The sequence below is a fragment of the Delphinus delphis genome, chromosome 10 (genome assembly GCF_949987515.2).
Source record: "Delphinus delphis chromosome 10, mDelDel1.2, whole genome shotgun sequence".
In the NCBI taxonomy this organism is placed as follows: Eukaryota; Metazoa; Chordata; class Mammalia; order Artiodactyla; family Delphinidae; genus Delphinus; species Delphinus delphis.
This window is the reverse complement of record NC_082692.2, coordinates 96,250,865-96,265,063: the sequence shown is the minus strand read 5'-3', so window position 1 is coordinate 96,265,063 and position 14,199 is coordinate 96,250,865. Positions and strand designations below refer to the sequence as shown.

At 47.2% G+C, this 14,199-nt stretch overlaps 1 protein-coding gene across 3 annotated transcripts in view; it reads left to right on the top strand.

The window, feature by feature from the left end:
* The window catches only part of SRGAP3 (SLIT-ROBO Rho GTPase activating protein 3), a 254,990-nt gene that overhangs the window by 191,629 nt on the left and 49,162 nt on the right, over nucleotides 1–14,199 (top strand). The window contains exons 11-12 of one of the 3 annotated variants that reach the window (XM_060022966.1): nucleotides 5,344–5,371; nucleotides 10,317–10,419. In XM_060022966.1, the coding sequence (XP_059878949.1) occupies nucleotides 5,344–5,371; nucleotides 10,317–10,419 (131 nt within the window). Of the gene's footprint in view, nucleotides 1–5,343; nucleotides 5,372–7,893; nucleotides 7,981–10,316; nucleotides 10,420–14,199 lie in introns of all 3 variants that reach the window. The other 2 variants (XM_060022965.1, XM_060022967.1) reach the window with 2 other exon arrangements.

Below are 14,199 nucleotides of genomic sequence, written 5' to 3'. Positions count from 1 at the left end.
CGCCTTGCTTTGAGATGTGATTTATGAGTCCTTCTTCTGACTTTTGAGCTGAAGAGCAGCAAAAAACTGAAAATGCAACTTCAGAAGTATAATGGAGGCTAAGCAAGAGCCATCTAGAAGAATTTCCACAGGCCTGTTTTCTCATAAGCCAGCAGTGAGGAAAGCCCACTGTGCTTCTTTTGATAAATGGGATGGGTCTTGTTAGACTGGTCAATTCTGGAGAAGTTTTTTTCCCTCTTTTTTACATCTTTATTGGAGTATAATTGGTTGTGTTAGTTTCTACTGTATAACAAAGTGAATCAGCTATATGCATACGTATATCCCCATATCCCCTCCCTCTTGTATCTCCCTCCCACCCTCCTTATCTCACCCCTCTAGGTGGTCACAGAGCACCGAGCTGATCTCCCTGTGCCAGTGCTTCCCACTAGCTATCTGTTTTACATTTGGTAGTGTATATATATCCATGCCACCCTCTCACTTCTTCCCAGCTCACCCTTCCCCCTCCCCGTATCCTTAAGTCCATTCTCTACGTCTGTGTCTTTATTGCTGTTCTGCCCCTAGGTTCATCAGAACCATCTTTTTTTTAGATTCCATATATGTGTGTCAGCATACGGTATTTGTTTCTCTCCTTCTGACTTACTTCACTCTGTATGACAGACTCTAGGTCCATCCACCTCACTACAAATAACTCAATTTCGTTTCTTTTTATGGCTGAGTAATATTCCATTGTATATATGTGCCACATCTTCTTTATCCATTCATCTCTCGATGGACACGTAGGTTGCTTCCATGTCTTGGCTACTGTAAATAGAGCTGCAATGAACATTGTGGTACATGACTCTTTTTGAATTATGGTTTTCTCAGGGTATATGCCCAGTAGTGGGATTGCTGGGTCATATGGTAGTTCTATTTGTAGTTTTTTAAGGAACCTCCGTAGTGTTCTCCATAGTTATTTAAATTTTAATAAACTTTTTGTTTTAGAATAGTTTTATATTTATAGAAAAGTTGCAAAGATAAGGTAGTACAGTTCCCATATACTCCACATCCAATTTCCCCTATTATTAACATCTTCATTTTACACGAATATGGTATATTTGTCACAATTAATGAATATTGATACATTATTATTAACTGAAGTTAGTAAATTACTGAATTACTGAAGCTGAAACCAAATCTTCAGTCATTTTTGTGTCTCCCCTGCACAATAAAGGTATATGTGAATTCTAAGGGCATTAGGGGAAAGGGGAGAATTTGCGCTGACTTAGTTTGATAAAGAACTTGCCCGTTGGGCAAAGTTGGGGCATGAAAAAATTGAGCGGGCCAAAGAATGCTCAGAATCTTCTAATTCACTCTTCTGAGCATCTTCAGATGATTCCCCTCCACCTGGACATGTTAACTCTTCCATTCAGTAGAAAGCTCTTCTAAGAGTGGGGCTAGGGTAGGGTGACACCTGCCTCAATGGCCTTTTAGGTCATCTGAGAGCTATTATATATTGGGGGGATAAGCTGGTTATTTTGAAAACAGGTGAGAAATATGGGGCCAAGTGGAATATTTTTACTAAAAAGATACAAAGCTTTTTTTTTTAATGAAATGAAATATCATGTCTAGTGCCTCAGTTTCTCTCCAGTACTCTTTTGACAGCACGCCTCAAAGAAACCACAAGTTGGAGGAAACTAGGTCTTTTGGGTCACCCTCACTTAGAAGCGGATTTTTGAACATGGCACACAAGTCAAAATGCTTCTAGGTGCCCTGCAAATTGTCATTCCTTGTTACAAATGTCGCTGCCACATCTTGGGAACAAGAGCACACACCCTTATGTGCCCTTGGCTGTTGCTATGTCGTTTTATTGGCCAGAGGATTCTTAGTTTATCATCTCTGAGTCTTAGATTTCTGAGCTCTTTATTGCCCTGGTTAGTCAGTAAGCTCCAGGCTTTACACTTAAGATATGGGTGGGTTTTCAATTTACTCTATAGCCCCTCTGGGGTGAATGGTGCATTGTCTATAAAAGGGATGAGATATAACCTTCTCAGGCCAAGGTTTAATAGCCCATTACAGAGCAAAGTGTCCACCGGGACCAGACAGTCTGACCTTCTAGAAAATGACTGAGCCACCAAGTATAAAATATATTTTTAAAACCTGAAGAGATCTCAGGTGGTGAAGGGCAGAACATTTTTAATTTCTGTTATTTGTTAGAAGTTGAAACACCATATTCCAAAAGATGTTTCTGGTAAAGAGGTTCTTGAGGTCTGGAATGTGAGTCAAAGCTGAAGGAGAATAAATTCGATTCGTTGCCAGAGGAAGGTCTGTCTTGAGTGTGTTCTGACACATTCTACTCCAGGACTCAGATCCTTTGATTCCTACCTACCCCTTTCTTCCCCCCCGGCCATCCATTCATCTGTCCATCCATCCATGGGGACACAGTATATACAAGACGAACAAGGTTCCTGCCCTCGTGGGGAAGAGAGACCTCAAACAGGAAACAAACCATTAAGTAAAGAATTATAACTGTGAGTGTCCTCGAATAGAAAATTGGGGCTGAGATAGAGAATAGTTGTGTACGGGGTTGGGGAGCATTGGGGCACCTGCTTTAGGTTGGGTGATCAGAGAGGCCTCCGAGGGGAGGTGATGTTTAAGCTGAGACTGAAGGATGGGAAGGCGTCAGCCGTGTGAAAAACTGAGGAGAGAGTGTTGGGGCAGAGGGAACAGCCTGTGTGAAGGCAGGAAGGGATGTGGTGAGGTAGGAATAAAAGAAGGGCACTGTGCCTGGACCACAGTGAGTATGTAGGGGAGTGGGCAATTCTGGAACTAAGAGGAGGTAGAGCTGGAACCTCTTCCTAGGTCCCCCTTGTCAGTCAGAGTTGCACAGCTGACTACAGCTCTAAGGGAAATGATGTGCTTTATAGTCAACCCAGGCCACTGGCTGACGCTTTCATGAGTGGGCTGCCGTCAGCTTCAACTCAGGGTCTTAGATCTACGTGAAAATTTAACTCAAGTTGATGTCTGGTAGGAATTTGCCCCAGACCCCAGGCACATAATCAAATTAAGCAGAGCAAATTTTCCTGTTTTACCCAACTTTTCTCCTTTCCTCCTTTGGCTTCTGTTCAGCCGGTTGCAGTCACTCTTGTAACTGCTTGTGGCTTTGGTCAGGAATTAAGGAATTGTGTGCTGATTCGCTCCAAGTTTTATTCTCAGACTTCTCTAACTCTCTTCCTCCCCTCATTTTTCTCCCCATTCAGCGTTGCTTTCTGAAACAATAGAGAAATATAAATGCTCAGTTCTTTTTTTTTGAATAAAGTCCCTTCATGTGAATGCTAGATGGGATTCTAGGGTCTGGAGCTGTTCTGTCCAATATGGTGGCCACAAGCCACATGAGGCTATCGAACACTTGAGATGTGTAAAACGAGCACCAGATTTCAAAGAGTTAGTAATATATATATCTTATTAATTTTTATATTGATACATATTGAAATAGTATTTTTGATATATTAGATTAAATACAATGTATCATTAAAATTAATCTTTCATGTTTCTCTTTACTTTTTACTTTTTATATGTGGCTACTAGAAATTGTGGCTTGCATTATATTTCCATGGGACAGCACCGGCTTAGAGGTTCTCTACTGCACCATAAAAATAATGAAGTACTGAATCATGCTGTGGACCTCAAAAGCATTATGCTCAGTGAAAGAAGCCAAATGCAAAAGACCACATATCGTATGATTCTATTTTTATGAAATATCCAGAATAAGCGAATCTGCAGAGACAGAGAGTGGATGAGTGGTTGCCATAGGCTGGAGATGGGAAGAGGGAGTGACTATAAATCGGCACAAGGGATCTTTTCAGTGTGATGGAAATGTTCTAAAATTGAGTTGTGATGGTTGCACAGCTTTGAATATTTACTAAAAATCACTGAATTATACATTTTAAATGTGTGAATTTTATGATATGTAAATTATACCTCAATAATTAAAAAAGAGGGCAGTGGATATGAGACTGGAATTCCAGGGAAATGTAAGATCTGGAGATAAAGTTAGGAAGTCTCAGCAAGCATTTGAGATCACCTAGAGAGGGTGGAGGAGACCCAGTTTGCATCCTGGGGGCATTCCAATATTTAGAGGTTAGAGTTTGGACAGATGAGGAGACAACAAGAGAAACTGAGGAACAGCCTGTAGGGCAGGAAGGACACCTGGAAAGTGTACAGAGTCATGAAAATCAAGAGGAAAAAGCTTTATAAGAAGAAGGGAGTGATTAACTGAGGTAGGCAGTGCTGAGCAGTCAGGTAAGAGCAGAGGAGACATTAGGTTCAGCTGCACAGAGCAGTCTCCGTGGAGTGGTGAGGACAAAAGCCAGCTGCGGTAAGGCAAGAGGAGGAAGCGACAGGGACCCCAAACAGAGCTCCTTCAGGAAGTTTTGCTGGAAAGGAGAGCTGAGAAATGGAGATTGAGTTAGAGGAGAAATGGGATCAAGGGGAGGCTTAAAAGGCAGGTTGGATGTATCCAGTGTACGTGTTGATATGCTGATGGAAATGATCCAGAAGAGAGGAGACTGGCGATGCTAGAGAGAGGGGAGACACTTGCAGAAGCAAAGCCCCTGAAAAGGGCCGAGGGCATGGGACCTGCGGCATGGGGTCTGGGTTTTAGCAGAAGCAGGATGCTTCCTCCAGAGCACCGGGAAAGGAGGTAGCGGGGGAGTGGGCAAGCGCAGGTAGGTGGGTAGGTCTCATGGTGGTACCCAGAGACCCTGTCTTATTGATTTTGTTTTCCAGTGAAGGAAGCGAGAAGGTCTTCAGCTGAGGATGAAGGCAGGAGGGCTGGGGGTGGGCACTTGGCGGGGTTGAGTGACAACAGAAGGTGTCTTATGGCTGATACCCTTCAGTGCCGGGCATGACAGGTGCTCAGTAAACCTTTGTGGACATAAAGCAGTGCGTGGGCTCTCCAGCTGGGGTATGCATAGAAGAGAGTACTGGGAGTGCTGTCAAAATGCAGATTCCTGGGTCCTTATCCAGGAAAGAGCCAAAAAAAATCTGCATTTTTGACAAGAGTTCCAGAAGATTCTGATGCCACTGGTCAGCAGGTTGTAGTTGAAAATCAAATGTGTAGGAACAATAACAAATGAAAAATATGTGAACATGGCCCTACAAATAGGAGGCACTGAGGATTTAATAAGACTCAGTTCTTCGCAACAGAACACACCTTAGGCATAATAAGATTTCCCATTTCACAAATAATTAAGGTGTTAGTTGTTTCTTGTTTTTAGAAAAAGATGAATGTTCTCTGCTCAAAAATAAACCAACAAAAACGAAAACAAAACCAACAATTAAATCAATGTACACTTTTCTTTCCAGGGGAGAGAGCAGAATGCGGTACAACCAGGTAAGAGCGGTGCATCTTGTTTCCTTCACCTGCTGCCTGAGTGGGCAGTGGGAGGAGGTGGGGGGAGCAGGACAGACAGGGAGGTGGGGAGACAGTGCTGGAGCTCAGGGCAGCGGAGGAGTCTTAGAGGGGACACCTCCTCGCCAGTGTCCCCACGGGGGTGTGGTTGTGCTGAGAGGGAAGGCAAAGGTCTTTTGGCTGCTCTGCTGGTTCCAGCATTAGACTGGTGATGGGGAGGGAGCCTTTCAGAGCTGCTGTGGGAAGTGGGTGTCGTCCCTTGTTGCTATCCATCTGGTGGGAGGATGGGAAGGTAATATATATTGCAGAGTGGCTGAGGGCAACCAGGAGAAGCCAGAGGCTGTGGGGTAGCTGCCCACCTGTCTCCCCATCCGTTCTATGGCTGCTGAGCAAACCGCCGAGGCGTGGGGCCCAGCCCGGGGTCCCAGTTTGCCAAGGCTCCGGGTTTGGCTGGAAACGCACACCACCGGGCATACGCATGTGCATATCCACACGAGCGGGCGCAGACGCCCGCTGCTGCCTGCCCTGGCTTCGGACCTCGCAGCACTGGGATGGCCTGATGGCAGAGCCCCTGGTGGGGGAAGTAATAGTGGGCAGCTTCTGCTTTCTCTCCAGCTCGCTCAACATTATCCTCTGGGCTTTTCCCTGAGCAGACCAGAACCAGTGAACACTTTCACTCAGCAGCTGATAGCTGAGAGGCTGGCTTCAGGACTGGACCTTTCCTCTACCTGTGGAGAGTTTAGGTCCATAAGCAGCCCTATCGCTGCCCGGGTTCCTTAGAGCCCATCCATTTCCGTGTTCCCAGCAATGCCCGTCCCACTGCCCAAGTTGAATTGAGCTGGTGGCCCAGAGGCCTGCGCTTTTCCATCACGTGGCCGTTGAGAGCTACTTCTGCCTCATTCTGGGCCCAGTGACCCAAAGACATCCTTTTCCCACAAGTTCTTCCCAGTGGCCCAGAATCCTGGAAAGCTGTCCTACTTGGCAAGAGGGAGGATGAACCCTTAACACCCGCCTCATCTGGAAGGGAGTTGGCTGGGAAAAGGCTTGGAAAGCTCTGAGGTTTTCAGTTTGCTGGCCCAAGGTGGGGGAAGACTGAGGGCTCTCCAGAAGCTTAGCCTGTGCAGCTGTTCCTCTAGGCCCCGGCAGTCCCCGGACATTGGGAAGATTCATGAGACCAGGCGAGGCCCTCCCAGCACATGGGTCAGCAGATGTGCAGGGTTACTTTCTAAGAACCTTTTAGAAACAAACTCCTATTTATTTATTTACTTACTTATTGCAAGAGTGTTGTCATAGTACCAAAACAACAGAAGCCACATTTTACACCAAAGTTTGCAAATAATTAAACAGATGGGGGAATGAATTGAGCCATCCCTCACTTCCTCCTAATTCCTAAAACTCATGTGGGAGAAGATGATTCCAGCAGATTGTAGGAGAGATCTGTAATCAAACCCTTAGCGAGGTCCCAGGGTCTTCCTTAGAGAAATGTTGAGAGGTTTTTTTGTTTTTTTGTTTTTTTTTTAAATAAAGCCCTCTGAGATGCTGTCTTCCACACTCTCTTTGACCTAGGGCCTGGGAAATCCAAGCTAGGATTACAGACCTCCCACTTAGATACACTGCACTAAGCTGCAAATCCAGCCATCTGCACTTTGGCCCTTGGCCAAGGTCAAAGGCAACTCTTAGTAAAGTAAAAGCTTCCTCTTACTTCCAAAAATCATTTTTAACTTATTGTGGAGTGCACTGCTAACTTGGAAGTGTATTTTAAATTTATCTTAAATGTCCTGGGTGAGCTATTTCTATACTGTGGCCCTCTTTATCTGCCATAGTTTCCTGTCCAAGGTCAGTGTTGTTTTGGGTGATTATTTGAGCAGGTCCCCTCAGCCAAGTTGTTGCTGGCCTTGTATAGACAGACCAAGTTTTGCACATGGGCTGCAACACATTGTATATTTTTTTCTCATACTTTAGAACGTTATCTTAGAATAGCCCCAATTCATAATAACCCTGTAATTAGGCTGACCAGATGCAATAATGCGCTTGAAAGACATATGGTAAATGGCAAAGCCAGATGCAAATGTAAGGTTTGATATGGTTTTTCAAACCATTGACTGGCTTCCCTAACCTAGGCTGACTCGCTCCAAGTCTGGATTAGCAGTGAAATCACTCGAGATTTCTTGTCCAAACAGATGCAACCCCATGCACACCCATGCACAGCTTCCAAGAGCCTGACCACCATTGAACTACAATATTGCTGCCATTTTGGATGTTGACACCCACATCTGTTGGGTTGTCTAGGGAAATAACCATCCTTCTGGTCACAGAATAATTGTGAGGCCAATTCCTATGTTACTAATGCGTGTTAATTTTTATCTTGGTTGAAAGGCAGAAAGGGGACATTGGTCTCTGGTTTCTCTTTCTTCCTCTCCGTGGCTTTCTCTGTTCCTGTTTTCCCTGCCTCCCTCCCTCTCTCTCTCTCTCTCTCTCTTTCCTTTTGCTCTGCAACTGAGCAGCAGAAGAGATGGAAGGCTTAGGCTGCCCCACTTTCCTTGGCTGAGCTGCCCCCCTGCTCCCCACTTTGTGCCCCACCCAGCACTTCAGTAAGTCGGTATCAATTTGGTGTCATGCAAAGTTGGGATAGCTACGTTTCCTTGTCAGAGATTCCGCTCACTGCACAGAGCACCACACAAAAGAAAGAAATCCTGATGCGGTTCTAACAGTCCTTTGCTTTCTGGATTGGGCAGAAATTATGTAACTTCAAGGAAAAAAGAATCCTTAGGACTTATTTTAGGAAATAAATTTTAAAGGCACCCTAGATATTTTTGGTATTGGGTGTCCAACACCTGCATTAAGAGTCTGTACTTTTGCTGACCATGAGAGTTTAATAGATGATTTAAAGCTATTGCTGAATGTTCTGTGATAAAATCAATTTCCCAATTTCCATAATCACACCGGAACCTGAAATAGGAAGAGCTGAATTCTATTCCTATGACCTTGGGCAAGTTTCTTAATCTCTCCTGGGCTCGTTTACCTTATGTTTAAAGTAGGTTTAATAGTTCTTGCCTATCTCACAGGGTTGTCGTGAGGGTATCATGCAGTGTGAGATAAGGAAATGATGTGAGAACGTCCAAAAACAGAAACCCAAATCACCATGGAAACAAGGTGGTGCAGCTGCTACCCTCCAGTTATGATACGTAAAACCTATGGCCCTGTCACATTTTTGGCACTCTCTTTTGGCATTTGGAAATTCAAAAGCAGATCTGTTGTAAGAAATATCACTCTCACATAACCCACATCCTCAACAAATAAGTAACTTATGAAAAAGAAATGACATGGACTTAGCTAACCAAATTGACGTAGATCGAGATGAGCTCAAAATACTCTTGCCTGTTGTTTCTTTGCAAAATTTTGGTCTGTGCTGTTATTTTAGTTCCAGTGTTTGGGTGGCATGAGATTTGGATTCCACTGTGTCTTTGCCCATGCATGTCCTGGAGCTAGCAGCATTTGCTCAGTATTCAGACACCTAGAAGTTGATCCGAGTTCCCTAGATGGCGGGCCTGCTGAGGGAGACAGGCACCACAAGGCCAGTGAGCAAGGCAGCATGAGTCTTATCTCCTTGATTGGCTCCACGGCACATACGATTTCTTGCCCATTCACAGAAATCAGTCAAGGCTTGTGGGCCCAGGTCTGTGTTCATCACGCATGGACATTATCTGTGTCAGGCTTGGTCCCCACTTGGTACCTCTCAAATTATGAACGAAGCCAGTTGAAAATGAACTGTGTCTCTTGGTTAGGGACCCTCCTCCTAACCTCAGAAAGCCCTTTGCCCTAGAAGGCTGGCAGCATTGAGTCAGGCCAACTTGGGTGGTGAAAGATGAGCAAATAAGCCAACACAGGTATATGCATGTGAGCAACTCTGGAAACTGGTCCAGTGTTTGTGGCTGTTTCGCTGTCGCTGGTGAACTGTGGTATGATCGCCCCTCCCTGTGGCCGAGATGGAGCGCAGGGAATGGAGATCCTAAAGTCAAGCAAGACACTTTCAACCTGACCCCACGGGTCCTCCGCTGGCAAGGGTTAATGGGATGGATGAGTCTTTGGCTGGAAATGAGAAAGTTCCCTAAGGCTCCATGACAGACCCTTTGGTAAAAATCTTGGGATTGGAGCCAAAGAGGCCTGGGTTTGCGGCCTAGCTCTGCCACCTCCCCCCTCTAGGCCTCAGTTTAGGCCTCTGTAAAATGGGACCATACGTGCAGGGTTGAGCTGACATTAAGTGTGATAATGGATTTGAAAACATTGTAACTGAAAGTGTACTTGACTAAAGGACAGGAGATAATCATCATCCTGGGTCCCCTGGGGACCCCAAAGAAGCTGCAGCCTCCCTCCTGGCATCAATTTCTTCATCTCTAAAATAAGAATAATAATTGCCTGGCTCTTAGATCAATGGATTAAAGATTAGTCAAGTGCATTTGAAATGCAAGGAGGCATTAGGAAGATCAGTGCCCTGGTATGGTGGGAGTTGAGACTTGGTGATGCATTTAAGCCAACATGATGAAAATTAACCCTTCCGATCATCTTTGAAAGTCTCTTGCTTTCTTGGGCTACAGATTACATCTCTCCCCTGATTCCCCCTCCATCTGGTCAGCTTTGCGGGATGACAGCCCTGATTGGAGTTTCAATGGTTTCCTGGACACGTGCTGTGCCCTCCTGTGATTTAGAGTACATTTGTGTTACTCCTGCCTGACACCGTGGGTAAATTAAGACCCGCTTAGACGTCCAGAGGCCTTCAGATGGAGCATTGGACACCAATGCGCTGGGGGTCCAGGCCTTCCATTTGCATTTCGTGTTCTCCTCCAGTCGTGGGTCGTAAGAGCGTCTTTCCCAGTTGTATGTTTACCTTGTTTGCTTTCTTGATTTCTTTTGTTCCGTTTTCCCCTAGGCCCCCCTGTCTTCCCCCTAAACCACAGAAAATGAGGAGACCTAGGCCTCTCTCAGTGTGTAGCCATAAACTATTTAACGGCTGTATGGAAGCGTTCATTAAGGTACTTGCTGGGGAGCCACGGAGTCCGCGAATGCACCCAATGTAATGGCAGCCTTTCTCCACCTCCTCCCCCGGCCAACAGCCCTGCCCCAACCTACCGACCTACCAACGACTGACGGACTGGAACTTTCAATCCGGGCCCTCGGCCAGGCCTTGTGGCAAGCTGGTCCTCCCGGCAGCCTGCTCTTAGCTTCAGTGAGGGCTTCTAATCAGAGCTGCTCTTGCCTCTGACCAGTCGCTCCTAAGTGCTTTCCCTTGATTCTCAACCCTGGGGGAGGGTTGCAATCACGCTGGGACCCAGTAAAATCCAGGTGGCGCTGAATCCGTGCCAGACGGTGGTCCCTGTCAGCCCCACTTCACTGCTTCAGGAACTGCAGTCCTGACCAGCCTGAGGGACACTTAGAGAAACCCCCTCGCCTTGAGTCACACTCACATCTCCCAAGAGGGGACAGGTTGGAAACAATACAAAGAAAAGCCCTGTGAGTAACTGTGTTTTTATACAAGTGATTTTTTAAAGTTGAGAATATACCAGCAAAGGAACACAACACATACAATTTGTACGAGAGACAACCCTTCCACCTAATTTTGTTTCTTGTTAGGCAGTTTGGGAGAAGAGAAAAGAGCTGAGGTAGTCCCTTTAGAATTCCAGGTTAATCCTTTACACCTTAAACTAAAAAAAAAAGCTTTTCACCTCAGTGAGTTTCTCTTCTTACTTCTTGGCTGCAAAGGGTGCAGGATCAAGCCATCCCAGATAGAACAGCTCAAGGCAAGTTAAGATGGTGGTGGAGTTGAAAAGGGCAGCACGTGGGGGACATACTTGAGGAAGGGGAGATGCATTCTGAACATTACTTAGGGGAACAGCAGAAGGTCCCTGACAGTTATTGGAAGCGTGCCCCATCTAACGAAGACCGTTTGCAGAAAATAAGAGTCAGGAGAAAAGTAAAGGTTCTCGGGCCCTGCCGACACTTTTGGAGTGCTGAGGCTGCCCCTGCTCTGGCTCTCTATCCTCTGTCCTCATACAGGGCATGCACAGGACTTGCTGGGCAGGGAGGGTTGGCCTCAGGCGTGGGAGGGGGTAGGCAGGACCAGCCTGGGTCCCTCTGTCTGTAAGCTGAGTTCTGGGGGACAGTGGGGGAAGGGAAAGGGGAAAAGGAGGGCACACGTTGGCACTGCCCGGGGGTGGGAAACAGCAGCAGCTGCTCTAGGATGCCTCAGAGGAGGGAGGTGTGGAGGACCCCAAAATGAGGGGTGCTACTGCGTGCATCAGGGAAGGGGTGCTGTTTGGAGGTGACTCCGAGTGAGCAGTTTGCCATCCAGAAGGTCATGGGAAGAGGGGCTGTCTCAAGAGCCCTTTCTTCATCCTCCCTCCTCGCTCCAACAAGACTTTCTTCTCGAAAAAGCCATACTCCAGAGCTGAGAGGGGACTGAGGCCCATTTGCTACTCTCTCTGCCCTCAAGGAGCTTATCATGTTGCTCAGGAGGTTTTTGACAGAAGGCTGAACGCGGAAGATGATTAAGGATGAGCACTTGGTGACTGATTCCCCACAGAAATAATTTCTGTGAGAGCTCAGAGCAGGAAGAACTGTGAGCAGTGGGGTCCGGGCGGCTTTGAAGGATGGGGCAGAACACAGCAGAGGGGAGGACGGAGGAGCCCCTGAGAGGAGGAACAGAATGAGCAAAGGCTCAGAGACACAGACACCTTTCAGAATATGCTCAGCTCTTTGGAAACAGGTGCTCTGTCAGGACGCTTGGAAGGAGCTCTTACCTAATGGCATTTGCAAGTTAGGTGTTCTGTTCAGTGAAACAGTCTCTGAATGGAGAGCTCCTACAAAAAATGCGTGACGATCGAGTGCCATGCACCAACCGCGGGACTGTCTGCCCCTTGGAGGTAGTCACCAGGAAGCCACATCCTTATTCTAAATATATAGCCATTGCTGCAGCTGGTCAGTCTTCCGAGAGCCTGCAGCAGGACCTTCGTCAGCGGTGCCAAAACTTTGTCTGAGAACGGACACCCCAGTCTTTGGAATGAAAAGCGCCAATCAGAGCCCGGCTTTGTAGCCCCTGGAGCCACAATATGGCAAGAGGCATAGGCCGTAGTGGGCGCTAGGGGACTGGCTCTGAAAAGAGCCCCCAGAGAGGGTCACCCCAGAGCACTAGGCAGCAGCATGTTGCTGAAATAAGAGCACAGCCTCCACAGGGGACCGTTTGACTGAAAAAAGTATGTTTGTTGAGCGAATGCATTTTTTTATAGTCACGTGTGCTTGTACCGCACATCATCTGTGCAATTCCGCCAGCTCTTCTGCGTGCCCACTCTAAGCTCCCTGTGGGGACAGACTGCAGCGGCGGGACCCCAACCTCAAGGATTGTTAACTCTCAGAAAATGAAAAGGCAGTGTGATGCATCCAGTCCTTCAACCTTTGGGAATGGAATTTAATTTCCTCTTATGATTCCCATGCTATCTGGAAGAAGATTCAGTGTGAACTAAGAATCCCCAGCTCTGAAATTCTAAAGCTCTGAAAGGCTTTTCAGTAAAATAACATCACAGAAACTCCGTGATTATGAGGGTTTAGAGGGACAAGGAAGCATCCCCAAGAATGCCGGATAAACGTAGTTGGAGTTACTTGTATAAATCTCTAGGACCTTACCTGAATGGATTCTTTTGAAAATGCTTGATTTTTTTCCCCCCTTCTCTCGGATAGAAGGAAACCCAATTTATTATGATAAATTTTGAGGCCCAGGAGGTCTACCTTCGGGCTGGGGCAGGGGGAGTCCTTACCTTGTTTCAATAAAATGAGAATGATAATTACCCACCTCCTGAGTGTGTGAGGAGGATCAGATGAGTAACACCTGCCGGGTTCTAGAGCTCTGCCTGGCGCAGGGTAAACACCATGGAAATGTTAGCTGTTAGTGCTGCCTGGGCTTTCCGGAGAGTGCCCACAGGGCCCTGTCTGATCACCTGGCACTGCTGTCCTAGGTTCAGGGAGGCATAGTCGACATAGGAAAATTCTAGTTGCTGAGGTGCCAGGGGCTGGACAGGTGACGCCAGCAAGCAGGCGCACATGCTCCCGTTTCTCAGTCAGGATGAGACACAGCACGCACCCCAGAGCCTGACCCACTGCATGTGTGGGAAGAAAGAAGAGGCCGTGCTCGCCTGCAAATGGGCGACTTCAGTGAAAGCAGAGCCTCCGGTTCTGCCCGCAAGATCACGAAGGCTCTCTGACTCCACTGCCCTCCCTCCTCCAGGCTTTGTCAGCTTTTGCGTTCCCTGAGGCTTTTTCAGTGCCAGGGTGAGGGTCCGTGGGCAGAAGGAAAGCAAAGCCAAGTGGGTACCCGGGACAAGCTGCCCCAGGTGTTTGGTAGGAAAGCATGGGCAGCGGTGTGGAATTTGGAACCAGATGGAATCCTGTTTGGTCCTATCCAGAGGGCACCTCATAAACACGGTCTTGGTTAACTAAGAGCTAAGAGCGAGGTTTCCTGAGCTGACTTGCAGGGCCAGTGTCACAGGAGACACCTGAGGGCGTGTGTCCCTCCTTTTCTGTGGGTGGCTGGGCTAACGTTAAAGAGTCTTAGGTGGGCTCTCACCATTGGTGAGTAAACAGCCCCCTGTGTTGAGGAGAAGCTAGACTTGGGGTGGGGCAAGTGTTCAGTACACACCGTTCCTGCCCTTTGACAAGGACTGAAAGAGGCCCCTTTGCCCCCTGGCGTCCGAGGCAGCCACCTGGAAGGCTGGCCGGGCAGGTCCGGAGCTCCACTGGGCCCATGGTTTGCCTGCCATCTCCCC